General features: G+C 45.7%; 2 protein-coding genes across 2 annotated transcripts in view; one reads left to right on the top strand and one right to left on the bottom strand.

Moving 5' to 3' along the window:
• GSG1 (germ cell associated 1) overlaps window positions 1–6602 on the top strand; it is a 12872-nt gene extending 6270 nt beyond the window's left edge. Inside the window, exons 3-6 of the mRNA XM_009895222.1 lie at window positions 1994–2041; window positions 4811–4963; window positions 5087–5198; window positions 6287–6602. Coding sequence (XP_009893524.1) covers window positions 1994–2041; window positions 4811–4963; window positions 5087–5198; window positions 6287–6602 — 629 coding nt within the window. The remainder of the gene's footprint in view (window positions 1–1993; window positions 2042–4810; window positions 4964–5086; window positions 5199–6286) is intronic.
• A 2262-nt stretch (window positions 6603–8864) lies between these two features.
• Window positions 8865–18655, bottom strand: part of KIAA1467 (KIAA1467 ortholog) — a 15941-nt gene continuing 6150 nt past the window's right edge. The window contains exons 5-13 of the mRNA XM_009895260.1: window positions 18019–18149; window positions 17194–17341; window positions 16751–16892; window positions 15941–16084; window positions 12384–12465; window positions 11994–12149; window positions 11279–11396; window positions 9940–10166; window positions 8865–9554 (exon numbers count right to left, since the gene is read on the bottom strand). Coding sequence (XP_009893562.1) covers window positions 9549–9554; window positions 9940–10166; window positions 11279–11396; window positions 11994–12149; window positions 12384–12465; window positions 15941–16084; window positions 16751–16892; window positions 17194–17341; window positions 18019–18149 — 1154 coding nt within the window. The 3' untranslated portion in view covers window positions 8865–9548. The remainder of the gene's footprint in view (window positions 9555–9939; window positions 10167–11278; window positions 11397–11993; window positions 12150–12383; window positions 12466–15940; window positions 16085–16750; window positions 16893–17193; window positions 17342–18018; window positions 18150–18655) is intronic.

Here is an 18655-nt window from a genome sequence, read left to right as displayed (position 1 = left end):
AAAAGGGAATGGGTTTTTTTTAAAAAAAAAAAAAAAAAAAAAAAAAAAAAGAAAAGAGAACTACTGCCTTATAGATACAGAGAAAACCTGGAGGATCTGAACCCCGAGGAACTAAAGCTAGGAGGCAAGTTGACCTGAAGATTAGAGCTGCAGTATTATAATTTTTTAGTTGGATTTGTGATATTGTGATTGGTTTCATTTGTGATTTTTGACCATGTGAGACTGGCACTGTAAACCTTGGAGTGCCAGGAGCTAGTTGTACAACCTGTCCTAGACCCCTTTAGTGCCTCCCTTCACCCTTGACTTGCTCCTGCCCAGCCTTGCTGAAGTCCTTCTGCCACCCTAGCACAGGTGGATGCTCTGCAGTGCACAGATGCTCTTTGCAGCTTGGCACACACATCAAGGATCAGAACTGACCTGGAAAGTGGCCAACAGGGAGATTTGTATCAAAAGATACAGCGATGAAAGTGGCTTTCATCAGGCCCATTCCCCTGAGCCCACCACCCTCCCTTCAGCTCTCCCCAAGCACAAACACCTCACCTTTGACTAAGTTCTGGTATAGCATTTCTCATTTTCTTATCTGTTGCTGTCAGAGTTTGAAAATAAGGAACTGCTGAATAAAAGCAGACAGAATGGGAGTGGGAGCAGGAGGGAATGTGCTTGAAACTCTCATGTCCTAATGAGAAGATTGCTTCGTTATGAGCATTTCCAGACATGCTGCGGGAGGAGATATGTTTATTTGGGACTGGTTTGGGTTGGGGTGTTTCCATGGTGCTTGTGGGAATGGGACTACATCCCTTGACAGCTTTCTCTGAAAGACTTGTCTGGCCATTGGGCAGTCCTGAAATAACCCCGATGCCTGAAGGAACGAAGAGAGCGCATTACATCTGCATCGCAGCAGAGCACATGGTAGAGCACATAGTCAATCTCAGTCCCTGCTTCCTGTAAATCACATACAAGCTACCCACTGCTGTGGGTCTTTGAAGCAAGTGCATAGACAACAACAACCAAAGAAAAAGGGGCTACTATGAGCAAAAGGACTTTGAGTTGAGCTGGAGAAAGGATTTCATTATTCAGACTAATCTCGGGATCAGTTTAGATGAGCCATTACGGAATAACCTCATTAAAGTTCTAGGTGAAGTAGCAAACCACAAGTTAATGAGGGCTGCAGATGGCACTAAACTGGGTAGCGTCCTGAGAGCTGTGGATGACAGAAGTAATACAGGAGATTGGGAGAGATTAGAACTGGGGGTAGAAATTAAGAAAATGAGATTCTTACATGAAAAGCAGCAGGCTGATACTTCTGGGAGAAAATACTGTGCCAAATAGAGGAGAGAACCCTCAAATGCAGTGATGCAGTATGTAGCAAGAGAGACTTACAGATAATAATGATGGTCCCTCAGCTGAGACAATAGTTTGCATCTGTCCAACATAAAAAGCCAAAGCAAATATGAACACCATTTGTCCGAATAGCATGCCTAAAATGTGAGGACAGAAAACCATATTTCTGTGTGATTCTCTGCCACAGAAGAGGGACTCACATCTCTGTCACGCGGCATTTCACTTGGGAAGATATTTTTTTTGCTTTCTTCTTTGGGAAGCAGTGCTGGAACTGCTCTGCTGAGACTGGAGTGAGTGGGAATTCACATCCTCAGCAGAAGTGGTGGGTCTACAGTCTGTTATAAGCTACACCCTTAATAGGCCTGACCAACAGTGATGTTGTGAATGAGTAGCGACAGATTCTTATATTCACCAGAGGCCCACAAATTGCTGAAGTTTTTTTTTCTGGAAAGGCCACTTGTAGTTTTCCAGGCAGACACTGCCTTCCCCTAGTGAAGGTCTGGAAAAATGGTCAGAAAGAGAGCAGAGGTGAGAAGATATGATAGGTAGACTAATGAATGGCTGGAGCCATGCAGCGAAAAGAAAGTGAGAGGAAGAGATTTTTTTTCCCCTTATTGTTTTATAAACTAATACCTTTGTTTTTGTATTTCAGAAGAGAAATGCCGTAGCTTTATTGAGCTTTCACCACCAGCAGAGAGAGGTAAGAGCAAACTCCCACACCTCACTGTAGCTGCCCAGTGCACCTCCTTGGGATGGGGGACCTGCAATATTTCACCTGTGTGAAGACAGCAGGGTGGGTCCCCAAAGAGCCAGGCATGAAATCCCGGCCTCATGGTTGCTAAAAGAGCAAAGATTTCCTCCCAGATGTTTGCCTAAACCACTGCCATCTCTGAGGTCAGTGCTGGAAACCTCAGACCCCCTCCCATATGAAGTGGGATTTATCTCATCTAATAAGTTGCCCAGTTTGAGCTTGTCATCTTGCTGTAGTCAGCGGGAAGGGGATGGATGCCACCTGAGAGCATTCCCTCCCGCATATGCTACATGTTGGCTCAGTGCTTCAGTTTTGCGGTATAATGTGATGACTCTGGAAGCTGAGTCTCCTCTTACTTTGTGGTAAGTGATCAGGACATCTGAAAGTTACACTTTCAGGGTGAAGTCCTTGCTTCATCAAATAGAAAACTTCATTTGAGTTGGAGAACTCACCCCTCTTGTCATTGTCACGTGTTTCAAATTATCCTGGGGATAACTTCAGTATACCTGGATATATATGTACATATGCAATGGAGATTTTACTGAGTGAAAGCTTTTCAATTGTTGTGGGCTTGCTAACTATTCCCTGAGGTGGAGGCTGGAGGCAAGACATTTGAGAGGATGTTCATATGTGAAGGGTAGGGCCTGGGGTGCAGAGCCCGTGTCAGCATTAAAGCCATGAGAGCAAGGACTGGAACAAAATCTGGGGAATCGCAACATTCAGCAGGGAGATGAGTACTTTTGGGGACCTCATCTTCTTTTTCTGCCTTGTTTGTCCTATTTTCAAAACACTGGCAAAGACTGCTGACCTGCTTTTATAAAGCAATGTGCATTCCCAGGTGAGGGGTCCAGCGCAAGAGGTGTGTAGTGGCATCACAGTGCACATTAACCTGGGTCACTTGGCACAACAGCAGGGTAGAAAAACCTCCCCTGCTTATTCTTTTGGGAAGCAGTATTCGCACAATTCAAATAATGCTGGTGTTACAAGATCCTTTTGAAGTCATGCAGATCTCCACTTTGTCATATAATGAATGACTTTGCTGCATTTACTGAATAACTCTTGAATTTACCGCAAAATACTCACTTCACAGGGAGCAGCAATGCGTTTTTCTGCTTTCTCATCTTCTTGTGCTCCATTCCCTGCCCAGGCCTCTGGCTCTGTTGCTTCCAATGTCTTCCTTATAGACTGCTTTCCTAGGAAAGGAGGTTTATGCAACCAGATTATGTGTAAATCTTTCTGTCTGTCCCCCCGCACGCTCCTCCCACTGCTCCTTGCCTAATTACAGCCCAACATTGATAGAAAAACTGCGTTCCATAAGATGCTGAGCTCCTACAAATTAATTGGAAGATCACTGTGAGCTTAATCGTGACACTCACAGCAACACTGTGGTCTTAACAGCTCTATCACCCGCTTTCACTCCTTCCTACACATAGCATCATTTTAAGATGACCTTGGCCTCCAGTGCAGCTGCCATTATGTGGTTGGGCCAGCACTGGAGAAGGTGGCATGACTGCTGATTGCAGGCTGGGCTGGCTGAGCTGTGGGTGTGCAGAGCAGCCCTGCATTACACAGGCAGCACTACAAGACCAGGTTATACAGCATGCGCGGTGAGCCTGGACTCACAGGGAAAGTGATGCAGAGACCTCTGTGCACATGTGGTGCATGCAGCCTCCAGGACACTTTCAGCAGTCTGACCTCTAATGAAATAGTCTCCCTGATGGTGCTGCAGCTGGCAGACCGGCTCCTTCAAGCAGGGAATACAGCTCATCAGTTTCTGCTAAAGAGCTGGGTGACTATGGCACTAATGACGTTGAGAAGTCAAGTCAGTGCCACGTTAACGAGGGTTTTCTTCACACTCCTTTTCCCCAGTTGAATGTCTCCTCTACAGCCATTAATATTTGCTAACGGTGGTGTTCACAGTGCTGCTTCATTTGGCAGATTAATATTTCTTCCTCAGTGAATCCTGTGCTCTTCCACAGCCCAGCATTACAGAGTGACTTTTCTCATCCTCCTCCGAGTCCTGCTGCACAGTGAGCTCAGCTGAGTACTGTGGTATCACTTAAATCCCACTAATAATGCCAGCGTGAAAAGTACCTGTACTCTGTTCAAGCAGCAGGGAGAGCGGTGAATGTTGTTACAGTAGCTAGATATCCACCCCAAGGAATGCAGGCCTGCAAGGGTTCGCCTAAATTCCAGAGGCCAGTCCCAGCCACTGCCATAGACAAACCACGACGTTCTTTTCTTAACCAGTTGAGTCCCAGGATAAGTCGTTTGCTTCCACTGTTGTGATTAGAAACCTACTCTGAACATCACTATGCTAATAGGTAAGAACCTTCTAATCTCCGGCTCAGATGTGCTCATGGCCAACCTATGACCACTAGGTCTTGTGCTGATACTTGACAGCTTTCCCTCTGGCTTTTCCCCCATGGCTTCTTCTTTGTTGTTTACGAATAATGCTGGCTTGTTTACAGACAGCTCTTTTAGTTCCTCTCAGCTTTTGCAGTGCTGGACCAGCCAAGCCATCTTCTGAGACAGACTCTCCATCCCCTTCAGCATCCTTTGAGCCCTTGCTCACTGGCTGGGGGGTTTTGCTTCTGGGTGTTTGTTGTTTTCCTTCTTTCCAAAGGGCATCCTTTCAGGATTGGGTTGGGAAGAGGGAGTACTCTCCCTTGAACAAGCCACCCTGTATTTATGTGAGGAGTCTCTGGTTCCTGGCAGGAATCCTCTGGCTGTCGCTGGGATCAGAGATGCTGTACATCAGCTTGCTGCTCATCAGCTTCATCCTCATGATGGTAGAAATTCTGCATACGGGCAATCCTGTCTGTGGGTTGAAGCTCAACGCCTTTGCTGCTGTCTCCTCGGTGTTGTCAGGTAAGTGTATTACTGCAGGCTTGGAGTCACAGCATCAGGAGAGCTTCCTCTCCTGCACAAGGCTGAAGTATGCTGCTCTGGCTCCTGCTCTAACCCCTTTGCTGTTTTGTCTTTTGTGTCCAGGTCTCCTTGGTATGGTGGCACACATGATGTACACTCAAGTCTTCCAGGCAACGGTTAGTCTGGGACCAGAGGACTGGAGACCGCACTCATGGGACTACGGCTGGGCATACTAGTACGTAAGCTCTGGAGCCATCTTCACCTCCCCAGCCTTTTGGGCTTCAGCCATGCTACACCCTGCCAAAACCTACCTCCTCCCTCCTTGACCTTCTGTATTTCCAAAGACAGGTGTACTATGGTTCTCCCACTGCTAATTTCCTGTCTTTGCCTCATCCCCTGCTTTAACAAAGAGTTGTTGAGTTACTTAAATGAGTGGCTACCAAGGACTGGCAAAATAATGGGGTCACACCTAAACAAGTACCTTCAACCCTGCTGACTCACCAGGTCTGCCCCTGTGCTGGTTTGCCCTGTTTGCTGCTCTTCCCTGTGTGCAGAGGCCAGTGTCACACCTGTGATGATGCTCTCAAACATGCCCTGTGTTTCTGCAGTTTAAGTAAGTTGCATGCCGGTTTGGTGTCTTTAGGACTTTAGCCATTTGGACTAACCAATGTCCAAATGGCCTATTCCTACACCACCAAGCCTAGACAGATATTTAAAGATGTGGACACTGTAGCCAGGAAGAGCAGCTGCAAAAACAGGTGGCTCAGGGTTCCTTTCTCTGAAGGCTAAAGAAGCCAACTGCAGTTGATATGCCATAACTGACTTGAAAAACAGCTGGATGAGCCTTGCCAGCACCCATGGAAAGAGCAGGCTCAATTTGCAATGCTGTACTGAAGGTTACCACATTGATTCTTAAGACCTAAACACTCCAGTGCCATGTGCCAGCTGTGAACGTCAAGTGGCCATCTGGTTATGCTCATCGACATGCCTCATGTCCAAGAAGACACTGAGCAGCCCTGCCAGTGTCCAACCAACTTGCTTCCAAACTGTGCTGACCTGCTCTGACTCGTTGTAGACTTTCCTGCTGCCCTTTTTATTTTCCCTGTATCTCTCCCTTACCCCACCACTCTAAGAAGGATCTTGTGGTGGGATAACCCCTAAGAACTGTAATGTTATAAGCCTGACACTTCTAGTCTTTCTAGTTCATGTCCATGCCCAGCAGTTTCTGCCTGGTGAATCAGGGTGCACTACAGTGCATGCAGTTTAATTCCTTACCCTACTCAGCTTCTCACGGCATGTGCTATTCTTCTGTCTCTCCCGTAGCATGGCCTGGGCCTCCTTCACCTGCTGCATGGCCTCTGCAGTCACCACTCTCAACACCTACACCAAGACGGTGCTGGAGTTCAAAAGGAACCACATCAAGGGCTATGATGGGAGCTTCAAGGACCAACCTCAGCATCACCAGTGCTTCATACAGCAGCAAATAAGCAGCTACTACGAGCCCCAAGACAAGCCCCTCCGTTCAGTCTCTGAGGGAGTCGACTTCTACTCTGAGCTGCAGCAGAAAGTGCTACAGCGGGAACCAGAGCTGGAACTGGATGAGGTCTTGGGACAGACGATCGGGGAAGATCGCTGCTAGGGATGAGGGGTTTTGGGAAGCACAAGAGCTCTGAATCAAACACTAGCACCACTGTCAGCAAGTTCTTGGGGAGCTCTTCCTTCCTCTACTGTTCAGAGAGTGAGAAGAGAAGGTGGGCAGTGGCCAGGGCAACAGCAGTGCCTCCAGTAGCACGATGGGTCCTCCCTGATCACAGTTTGAAGGGTGTCCTCAGCTGGGAAGGGTAAAAATGGAGGGACATGTTGTTCATGTCAGCTGTCTCCAAGCACTTTCAGGCAGAGTTGAGGCAGTTGTCCAAATCCGAGCAGTATTGCACCGGGGAATAGATAGCCAGCACCATCCAGCTGATAAATTGCAGCGCTCGGCCTCTTTGGGTGGTGTCACATTGACTTTCCAGCAACCCCACTGGTTCAGTGTTACAGTGAAGGGCATCGGTGCTCATACTCATTGGCTGTAATCCTCTCTGAACACCCTATTTATTCATTTCCAGGCCCAACCTCCTCTTCTCCCTGCCCCCAGATTAAAAGGGCTGCTGCAGTAGGAATGGGGGGGTTGCTTTCAGACATCTCTTTCCTCTTTCCTACCTGTAATGACTCCCACATGCTCCCTTCTTGCTTTTCCCCCCAAAATCTTCCGTTCTGAGGCACCTTCCTGTCTGTATCTTTCTACCATGCTTCTCCACAACCTTTAAGAATCCTTGGCTGGGCTTTTGCTTTTTTCTTTGTTTCTCTTCATCTGTCCCCTTTTCCCCATTGTAAAAATATCGCAAAAGATCCCCAAATCGAGCAAACTCATAACCTCTCAAAGGTGAAACACTGGTTCACATGACACGCTGATGTTGTACACATAATTTATTTGCGCCACTGCAGTTCACAGTTCAAATACATTTTCCCAACAATATACAGACAGACTCTTTATTTACAGCGGGGATGTGTGTGTGGGCAGGGTGAATTCACATTATGGAGGAGCTAATGTCACTGCACTTGAATATCAGTTCTCTCAGGAAGAACCTCAGGAGAATAACTATTTCACCTAACAGCCGCCTCACCTTTCCCAGCAAGGTGGTGGCTATACAGGAGGGAAGGGACACTCCTATTTAATCCTCATGTTACTGGTCCTCACACGTTCATGGAATCATAGAATAATAGAATCACTTAGGTTGGAAAAGACCTTTAAGATCATGAAGTCCAACTGTTAATTCAGTCCTTATTATGCTGCTGTATTAACTGACTATGTATTATAAACACTAACCCCTGTCTGGAGGAAAATGCCAGGCCTAGAGCCATTGCTACAGTTGTGCTAATATATACAAAGCTATTTACACAAAAATACCATTAAACATATACAAACTGTTCACAGGCTCTGACATAAAGAGAGCAGGGCCCAAGGACCAGCCTTGGGGCTTGCAGCTAATCCTGAAGGGCTATCCTGGAAACCTTACATGGAGATGCAGGGAAGGAGAAGAGAGAGGGTGATATAACAATGAGAGGTTTCAAGAGCCCAGGTACAGCATGGTAGACTGGAGGGAGGGTCAAAGTCCTGCTATCACCTCCCCACTCACAGAGGAGTGAGGGGAGGCTGGAAGGACACGGGCCAGCAGGAGGACAGAAGAGTCCATTGCAATCCTCACCTCAGCCTGGCTCTGCCTCATGTCAAAGGCATACTGGGAAAACAGACCTAGAAAGGCATACTGGGAAAACCGTTCCTATGTTTTTGCCCCACACTCTGGGGAGCTGCTGGGGCACCAAAGTGGTTCCTTTTTATATGGTCATTTCTATGACAAGAAAATTCATTTAGGTGCTCTGCAACTACAACACAGGAGACTGATGGCACACTCGGAGACACAGTTCAAAGCATTAAACATACTGTGAGCAAATGTGCCCTGGTGGTAGTGCATTCCTCCTGAACTGCACACAGGGCTGGGCTGGTAAAGAAATGGTAAAGCTGAGCCCAGAATAGGGGTAAAATGCACAGAAAAGCTTTCCAGTTCTGCCTCTGTCTGAGCCTCTAAACCCCGAAGCAGTGGTGTGAGAATCAGCTTTGCTGTGACTGGATCTAGTGTGATGTTTACAGTGCCAGTGGGGATCTGCTGGGAATCTATCCCAAAAGGGTTGTGATGTATTTGCAAAGGGGGACTCAGCCCATTGGACTGCAGTGTGACGTTACAGTGACACTTTGGATTCATAAAAAGCTTAGGGATGGACAGAAATAAGATGTGAACCTTTTGCTTCTACATCACCCACATGAACCTGTCCTGAACTTGGGACTGGGGAAAGAAATATACAAGTGCATGGGCTGGCAAATGCTGTGGGGACCATCTTTCTCCAGATCAGATAAGTCAGCCAGAGAATTAGTTTGTTTGTGAGTTGGGGACAGAATAGAGAAGAGGGCTGAGAGCACAGGAAAGGTTGCAGACAAGACTAGCCCTGCAGGAAAAAGACAGAGGCTTCTCTCCAAAAATATAAAGATTTAAGCAGGTAGTGTCCTTTAGCCACACCATTTGCCTTGAGTCATCATGGCCCACTCTAGGCCTAGAGCTTGTTTGACTGCCTGGGAATACTGTTTGGACATAAAAAGGAGTGTCCTAAATCTCATTCATAAATTAAACATACAAAAAATATACATATATTGTATAAACCGATACATATATATATATAAAACCTGTTTTTTTATATATATATATATGTATGTATATAAATTCTAAATTCACATTTCTGTGTTACCTGGAAGGAAGCATGCAAGAACGGCATATGGAGGGGGAGACGCTGAACAAGGTTCCTCTGGTACAGGACACGTCTGCCTAGGACAAACCTGCCTCTAGCAGCATTCCCCAGAGAGCTGAAGAAAGGAGAAGTGCTTTTAGCCCCCATTCCCTCTACACAGCAGTTTTCCTGAAGATCCACAGAGCAGCTTCCTGTATTCCCCATACAGGCCACAGGTCCAACCAAAATCTGAAGAAGCACCAGGCTAGAGCTGGAGAAGGAAAGGCAAACAAAAACTGAAGCCAAAACCTATTATCATTCAGTCTGGTAGAGAAAAGTGGTAATTCACAGGTCAGCAACTGAATATGGAGGAGCCTTGTTTGCCCATGTCAAAACAAGTGATCTCCGTCCCACCTCTCTGTTCCCTCTTGGAGTTTCTCAGTCCCTTATAATCATGATCCCTGGTTCTTTCTAAGTTATCCCTCCTGGTCCAACTGCCAAAGTACAGCTGGGCCCCACAGTCTGTCCAGCCTATGCCCAAATGGGCAGCCAGTCATCTTACAAACAATCTCTTTGCATCCCAAAGAGCACTAACTGTGTCTGTTGGGATGTTTTCAAGGGCCTGGGTTTCATTAGGGATTCCTGCACAATCTCACCTTCTGAGGAAAGTCAACGAATTTCAGTCGGGCAAGAAATCGCCTCACTTCTCCACGGCTGATTTTGGGAGTCGTGGTGTCCTTTAGCCACACCATTCGACCTTGACTCATCATGGCCCACTTCAGGCCCAGCTTGCTGACCGAGAGAAATCCTGGCTGTTTTTCAGAGGTCGCAGTTGTTGTCACAGTGATGTGAAATGCATCCTTCTGGAGATCGTTAATTCCAACTGGTGCATCAGAAAAGGGAGAGGAAATATTGGTGAGGAGTAAATGATTATGTTTCTTCCAAAAGAAATCTTACACTCTTTACTCAGTCAAAACATCTACTGGTATATTCAGTCTGACTTTACAATTGCACGTACCTTATTTAATCAGGAAAAATAATTTTAAGTTAAAAATTTTCCATCGAAATAAACAGACTGAAATTTAGATCTGAAATGGAACGGTTTGGTTCCAGGTGATGTTTTTGAGCTTGACATAAGAGATGCACATACTTCAATAATGCAGTTCACTTTCAGAGAGCTTTCCTTCCCACACCTGTCAGTAGATATTATTCTAAACTCGGAGAAGAAGAAATTTGGAAGGCGCTGGCAAGTCAGTTAACTCCAGTCACTGAAGAATGATCTGTACAGACCTCAGAAATCCCAGTTTCTAATAAACCCCTCTAAAAATGATTTTCTCTTTGTTCTTGACCGATCTGTGTTTTTGATAAATCCAATTAGCTATATCACTATGTAGTAGCTTTTCTATGCTTCCCGGCCTACTGGACTCAGCGTTGGATGAACGGATCCCACATCCTGCCATGCTCAACAGACTGGCTGTTGGTTGAACTGCTTTAGCAAGAGCAAGGAAATCCAACAGCAACTGTGCAATCCTGCAGAACTACTTTTCCCTGAAAACACACGTGTAAATATTTTGGATTCCCCCTTTCAAAAAGAAACAGGAAGAAACAGCACAGCTGCTATCCCACAGAGCAGGAGAAGATGCCCAACAAAAGCAGAAGTGTATCTGAGGTGACAGAGAAAAGTTTCACAGTGATTCTTCATGCACCGCCTTAAATCGCAAATAGCTCCATGGGGAACAAGGGAACTTCTGTGGTCTAAAACGTGCATGAAGTCAAACTCAGACCTTTCCTTGCTTAAACACGTGCAAGAAACTTCATGGGTCTTTTATTTGCAAAGTAGGAGTTGGACAGGACGAATCAGGATGAATCTTGTTTCCCATTGCTGGCCCTCAGCTGCTACCTTTAAAGCCACAACTGCACCTCATTGTTTCTCACAGCTGCCTCTGCCTCCATATCTCTTTTAGTCTAGGTAGTTTCTCCTCCATTTGTACTTACCTGCTGAAGCAATGACTTTGTCTGTTGCATTGGTGAGGTCCAGAAGGACTGTAGGAAAAACAGGATGGAGGAGATAGAGGTGGTGCAGTCCTGGACGCTCAGGTCTGAGACCAGGTTGCTGTTGGAATGAAGGACAGACAAAAATGTTACAGCTGGCTGACAAAGAGGAGTCTAGCTTTGCCAAAAAAAAAAAAAAAAAAAGAAGTTTTCTCACACTACGCTGTCTTTACATGGATCAGAGAATCAAAACTTCTATAGTTTTACAGAGATGAAATCCTGCAAAGTTTTTTTTCTAAAACAGAATTTGCTGCACAACTTCTGTTCGGTAAGGTTGAGATCTAGTTCTCTCAAAGCTCAAAGTCTGGAAGTTTGAGTCTCCATGCTGATTTCTGTGCCTGCATGCAGAGAAGCAGCACTCTGGGTCTGGGAACAAATCTGCAGTAAAACTATCTCAGTGTTGCAGAAAAAATTAATGCAGGATGTTTTGGTTTTGTGGACAGGAATTTTCTGTCAATAAAGCTTTCTGGTGAAGAATTTGCACAGAAAAACTCCTGTGTTCAGGCTCAGAGAAGTCAATGTCAGAGAAAGAGGAAAAGATGTCCCTGACACCCTTCTTATATGGCAGGTTTAAAGTTCAATTACATTAGGAATAAAAGACAGAGACTGCATGTGCCTCACAGAGAAACCTCAAAGAGAAGAAAGGATGCTTGCTCACCAAACTTTGCAACACAGGCTGTGCTTCATCAGCCCAGAAAAGAAAAGCAGACTTCTTGTCCAAAGTCATGACTGACAGTGCATCGAGCTGTTGCTTCTGCCATGGGAGTTCCTGGTTCCATACAGGGAGGCCAGATTTGCCATCTACCACCACCACCTCAAGGAAGGGGAGAGATTTAGCATTAACTGGTGTCCAGGTGTGGGCGCACAGACAGCCCCCTTGCAGTGAGTGGCATGGCCTGTGCTGTTCCCTTTCATGCTGAAGGCCACACAGCGATGAGTGTCAGCCACAGAAATGGGAAGAGCGAGGAGCAGGGAACGATTGTCCCTTTCAACCCAACCTCCCTCACTTCTTTACTGCCACTGCCCTCCTTGTCTTCACTTGTTTTACCTTTTTGTTGCCATCTCCAGTCTGTGCTTGCAGCATGAAGTCCAGAGTTTGGTCAGCACCAAAGTAACCTGGTACAGGCTGGCTGCAAATTTGGAAAAAGAAACACTCAGCCCCATGGCAGAAAAGCAGGGATTTCAGATGAAGGCAGCACAGTTGCTTTTGTCCTCCATTCTGCCTCTTAAAAAGGCAGAATTTGCCACACTAAATAGAACCTTTCATCCACTCAGAACTGTTCTGACTGCCAGGAACCATTTATTGGTGGATCAGAAAAGTGAAAAATTATCAAGCAGCCCATGGTGCTGCTTAGCCATTCTTCAGAGTTGTCTGGGCGGGAGGCATCCATTGCTGGGCTGTGTAGACACCTGTTTATCACCCTGTGACACGACTGTATTATTCTTTCCTTAGCATGAGAACCTGTACAGCCTTGCTATGGTCATAAAAAATTACCCAGCCCTTTCAAAATGCATCGGCAGATTTGACCTCCTGCTAAAAGTGCATTTCCCAGGCTGCCTTAGCTGTGTGAAATGGCTCTTAATACACTCACCATTAATGTCAGCCCATGATTCTTTGTTTTCTTACCGCTGGCAGTTTTACAAGCCTTTTTATAAGCTTCAGCAGTTTAAATGAAGTCCCCTCTCATCCTCTCCCTTCTGGGTGACATAACACTATTACTTGAATATCTCTCATTGTAACTGTTTTCTAACCATCTTGCTTGCCTTTGGCTTTCTGAGTCTTATCTCTACCTTCCTTAAATTCAACACAGCTAGACACAAGGTTCTAAATAAGCACAAACGATTCCTCAAAATTCACAGAATCAGAAATTTTATGGCAAGGCAGGATCATCAGAACATGTCCTCCCACCTCCTGTTTATGACAGATTACTATATTTCACCCAATTAACCAAGTATCAGTAGGCTGAGTTTGACTAGATCTACCAGCCATGAGGCTTGCTACGGAAATACAAAGATGAGATGAATTCATCACTTCTCATGACAGTCAGTTCTAATGATTAATCTCACCCACAGAAACATGCCTGCATTTTCATTTTCTTGAACATGAATGGCTTTTGCTCCAAGGCACTTGTTCTTGCTATGGCAAGATTAAAATGCCTGTTAGCTCCCATTACTTGCACACGCTTATGAACTCACCTCTCAGGCTCCTCTTTGATCATATAAATGCACTAGCTTTAATTTTCCATGCTAAAGCATTTTTTCCAGCCATTTTCTCCATTTTTTTCCAGCTTCCCCTTTAAAATGCACACACCAAAATGGCTCCAGAACAGCAATGCCACAGTACAGCGCTGGCTTGACTGTTTATACTTAACGCATCAAACAATGTCATTCACTTTACAGACACCTTTGGCAAGCAGAACCAATGCTTTCAAGGCAGCATCATGGAACACTCCTATAGCTTGAAAGCTCTCCAGTACAACAGGAAGTGGTAGATAGTTCCATCCTATGGGCATAAACTTAAAACCTCTCCTAAGGTGCCTCTTTTCATGTACCTTATGGGTTACAGTCAGTGGCAGATCCCACAACCTGAATGGAGGCAGGTATATGTATTTTAGATGCTACCAATCAACTGAAAAATCCCCTGGGCACTTTCTCAAATGAACCAGAAGGCTAGTAATTATTCCTGCCCAACAGTAATCCCCACAGCAACCTGCTATTAATCCTCTCTCATCTGAAACATCCATTTTCAACACAATTTTCAACTGCTTACTCAATTTCATGGTCTCTGAACTTCACCCTTGTTTTATGACTACTGATTCTCCTTTATAGTTTTCCAGGGATCTTGTCAAAAGCTATCTGGAAATGCAGCACATCTGCAGCAGCCAGGCTCTTTTTCTCGGAGTCTGTTCCCAAAGGGCTGGACTCAGGCTGCCCATCTGGAGTGGTGTGCTTGAGGCAGGTTTACCCAGGAAAAGGGGAGCTCAGCTTGGCTCTGTAAGTTTTGTCTGATGAGGGTTTGGGTCTGTTTATCTGGTGACACCCCTGAGCTGAATCTGTCCCCCAGCTTGTGTTGCTTAAGCAGAACTTCTTTAAGTCCTAAAAAAAACCTCTCTTAAATAAATGCTTGTCCACAATATATTCAGTCTACCAGATTTCATCTCTTAACTCTGAGAAAACAGGAAGTCCAGGACTTTAGCACAGTGGCCTTGAACTTGCTTGAAATTGCTTTAATTATTTTTCAATGCCTATCTGGCAGCTCCTATACACGTGTTGTACTCTGTCCCTTGGGAGGTCACGGAACCAGAAAAATCAGGGCAGGAGTGCGGCAACCTGGAATACTAGTTGCCCGGAGAGGCTGGAGAGTCTCCATCCTTGGAGATATTTAAAACCTGACAGCACACACCCTGAGCAACTTGCTCTAGCTGAGCCTGCTTGAGCAGGTAGGTTGGACTAGGCAATCTCCAGAGATGCCTTCCAACCTCAACCATACTGTGATTCTGTGAATGGAACAGGTAAAGCAGTTTTCAGTCTTTCTTGATTTGAACCCATAGAAATTTTCCAATTAATTTGTGGGTCCATTTAGAAATTTATTGCGTATAACTGATTTTACAGTATCTATGAACTGGCTTTGCTTAGCTGGTACACATTTAGCCTTTGAACTAAACCCCAGACACATCCACAAGTCTGCAGACTCTGGACCCATAACACTTTTAGTACATCTCCTTTCCACATAGCAAGATCAACTAGCCATAAGCCATTACTAAAGCCATTTCTTATGTCACCCATCAGCCCTCAAAAATGTGGAAGTAACTAAGTATCAAACCTAGTTGAACACTGATATTTTTTTGCTTAATGAAGTTGTAATGCCTTCTTCCTATAAACGCTCTTGACAGTCAGGTAACACTGAGCTGAGAGCTGCTTTCTTTCCTCTAGATAGCAGAGCAAGCAATTTGTTTCCCACATAATTTCCCTCGACTGTGCCCAACTGCCCTTTGCAAATATTTAATACTGGGGAAGCTGAAACTTGCTGGTTATTATCAACCCATGAGATCTGGCAAATTACTTAATTTCCATGTGTGAAATTAGAGGATGACCAGTATTATTTTAAGGTTTACATTTAGTATAGATGATGCGTTAACTGCCATCAGAGTGCTCATTTTCAACTTTCAAGGAACATTAAGACCTGTGGACCATACTCAGACACTTTCTCTAAATACTTAACATCACTAATGCAACTGCTCCTCTCCACTGAGCTTGCAAGTGGCAGCCGTGGACAACAGATGGGCTGAATCACACACCAGTAATCCCCTGAATTCCAATGCCACAGTAGTCATGACATCGATGTCGGGTACCTGAATCAAGACCCTTATTTGTGATCGCTCACAAGCACACAGCTCAGGTTTCCAGCCTTCTGTTCCTTGCTTCCCCAACTCCTGCACTCCTCACTTGCTCAGCAATGTATTTGCACACCTTCAGTTCTTATATTTCTCTGCAGACATGGAGAATTCTTCTCACTTGCTTTCTAAGGAGCCCATGTGCTTAAAAGTGAAAGGCAGGAAATAGTACAGGAAGAAACAGGACACAAAAATGTTCCCAGTATGTAACCTGCTAATGTTCTGCAGTTCCAGGGTCCAGCGGGGCTCCAGGTCTTGTCCCCGCAGAAGGATCAAGCCCTCTTTGGTTGTGATAAGCAGGTTGCTGCAGTTTGTGTCAGGTGCTTTCAAAGTCTGCAGGAAGTCAACACCCCCACTGGAACAAATAAAAAGAAGAGAGGAGATTCTGAGGCTTCTATCTGCACATCTCAGCAATAGCTGCCTGTCCACACGGCAATTCATCCTGCCTAAGATTTGAACTGTTCTTGGAGAAGCCCATCTTTTCCCCAGTGATGGAGCTTAGCTTCCTTTGGGGGTTCCTCAGCTAAGTGGGTTAAATTCAGGTGTGGGCTCTTCTGAACATCTTGACTTACTATTAAAAGCAGAGGGTGGCAGGGGGTGTCACATTTGTTCCCTCCCTTTATTCCTATGCAGGCTGACCTAAGCCACAATTTGGCAGTAAAGAAGAAGGAGCTGAGATATCCAGGCCCACAACACTGTAAACAGATTGAGCTTCCCAGAAGGACTCCATTAGCTGGGAACACCTTTTTTTTTTTTTCCCTCCAGGTATGCATACAGGGTGGAAGAAAGGAACAAGGAGCAGGAGAAGTAAAGGACTCCCTTTTGCCATACTCTGCATTTGTTTGGCTGGGACAACCACAGGACGGGGAGGAAACAATGAGCTCCCAAGAGTACTGTTATCAACTGGGCAATGAAAAAACGACAGTACTGATGTAGGAAGGACCATCTCTAGGAGTACCAAGAGGTGCCCACCCTCCCCATCCTCTCCCAGCAGAAGCAAGATGACAACTCCATCTCCTACCTGTAAATGTCAATGAGCTCTGACAGGTTGACAGATCTGCGCTTTTCCCACTCTGGCTCCTCCTGCTGCAGCATTGCAGGAAAGCTGTCCCGGTTTCTGGCTTGGGTAAAGATATCCCTCAGGGCAACTGCTTGAACATTACCTGCCAGAAAGAGCAAAGATGAAGAGTCCTGCCTGCAAAAGTTAACTCTCTGGTAGCATGCAGGGTCCTTGGGACCACTGTGATTGTGGCAGAAGGCAAAGAAATGCGCAGAGCTGGAACTTCCCTGGCATGATGTGCCTTTTGGAAAGTCCAAGGTATTCCAGGCTAGCAAGTATTGGTGCCGCTGCACTCTTCCACACCATGGCAGTAGGACTTGTTCCCATGCCCTCTACTCCTAGCCTTCAAAGCAAAAGGAATGGCAGAGATATCCCAGGGACACGCTGGGTCAGGTGCATCTTACCAAAACCGAACAGGATGTAGATGGCTCCCCGGCTGGTGATGTGGACCTGGGGGCCAATCACTTTCCCTTCTCCATTGGTGCTATACTTCACAGGCCCACCCAAAGCAGTCCCAGTCTTTCCTGACACCAAGATGAAAAACACATCAGGCTGCAAAGAGACAGATGTAGAGATTTTTAGCAGTGCTTTCATGCACTTGCGCTCTCAGAATCTTCTCTAATCCCCACAGCATGAAGCTGCACTGCTCTTTTCCCCCACAGCAAGGTCTAGCTAGTGGTCTCTTTCTCTTTGCTCAGTTTGGATTCCTGGGAGTCTTACATTCATTCTTTGATGCAAACACATCAAAGATGGAAGGAACTTCAAAAACGTGAACTCCTCTAACAACATTAATGCTAAAGTTGAGGGGAGGGATGAGCATAGAGGAAATCTGCATCTGAATTAATCACACAAGTATTTCTTTCTTCTGGATAATCCGAATGCTCCTTTCTCCAGAGATCTATCTCAACATGGCTCCCTGCACTGCTGCTAAACACTCACTTCAAACTAAGCATTCACTGAACAGAAACAGATAATTCTCAAGTCTCAGCCAGGGGTAAATAATGACACTTCTGCTCATTCACAGATGACAAGAAATGCAGGTAGTGTCATAATTGCTTAATCTTGCTGCTCTGACCTACTGAAAGAAACAGGGTGCTTTTCAGGGAAATCTAAGGGAACAAAAATTAGGGGCTCTTGCAGCTCTTGTTACAGCCTTTCCACATCAGGCTCCCTGTTCTTCCTCTAGATAGTCAAGGACCTGTCAGACCATGAGCAGGTATATGCTGTACCTGTGTCTCTTTGAGTGCCAGAACAACAATATCCCTAATCCCATCTCCATCTACATCTGGAAGAGTGGCAGCTGGTGCAGCCAGGATTCCACTTGAAAGGTGGATGGAGTTCAGCGTCCAGATGGTCTTGCCTGTGGGAAGAACAGGATGAAATAGACCTGCGGCACTTGGGGAACCAGTGGGCATCCCCCCAAGAATCCATAAAACCTTCTTGAAGGAAGGAGCAAGAGAGGTTGTTTCCACCATTATCTGAGAAGAGGAAAGACAAGCCTACAAACTGGGGCAAGCTGCCGTGGGAAGCAAAGTTCTTCCCCCAGCATTTCTTCAAATGGCCTCTGAGTCATGCCTCAAGTCCTGCTGTGCTACCTTCTTTGCATCTTTCTAGAAAGACCTGAACCCAAAACACTTCCTGAAATAGCAGAGAATATTTGAGGTTCACTCTTTGAAGGAGAACCTAAATGAGAGTGCTGCTCTGCAGGACAGCAGTTGTTTTCCTCAGCCAGCAGTAAAGCCTGTAGGTAGATGCAAGGAAAGGGAACAGATGGGCAGTTCTGATATTCAAAGTGCAAATCTGTGTCTCAGTTAAATTCCCAGCAGCAAACAGCCACTCCAGCATGGCATGCTCACTCCACCTCAG

Source organism: Charadrius vociferus, unplaced genomic scaffold (genome assembly GCF_000708025.1).
Source record: "Charadrius vociferus isolate BGI_N301 unplaced genomic scaffold, ASM70802v2 scaffold251, whole genome shotgun sequence".
Classification (NCBI taxonomy): domain Eukaryota; kingdom Metazoa; phylum Chordata; class Aves; order Charadriiformes; family Charadriidae; genus Charadrius; species Charadrius vociferus.
This window is presented reverse-complemented; position numbering and strand designations above follow the sequence as displayed.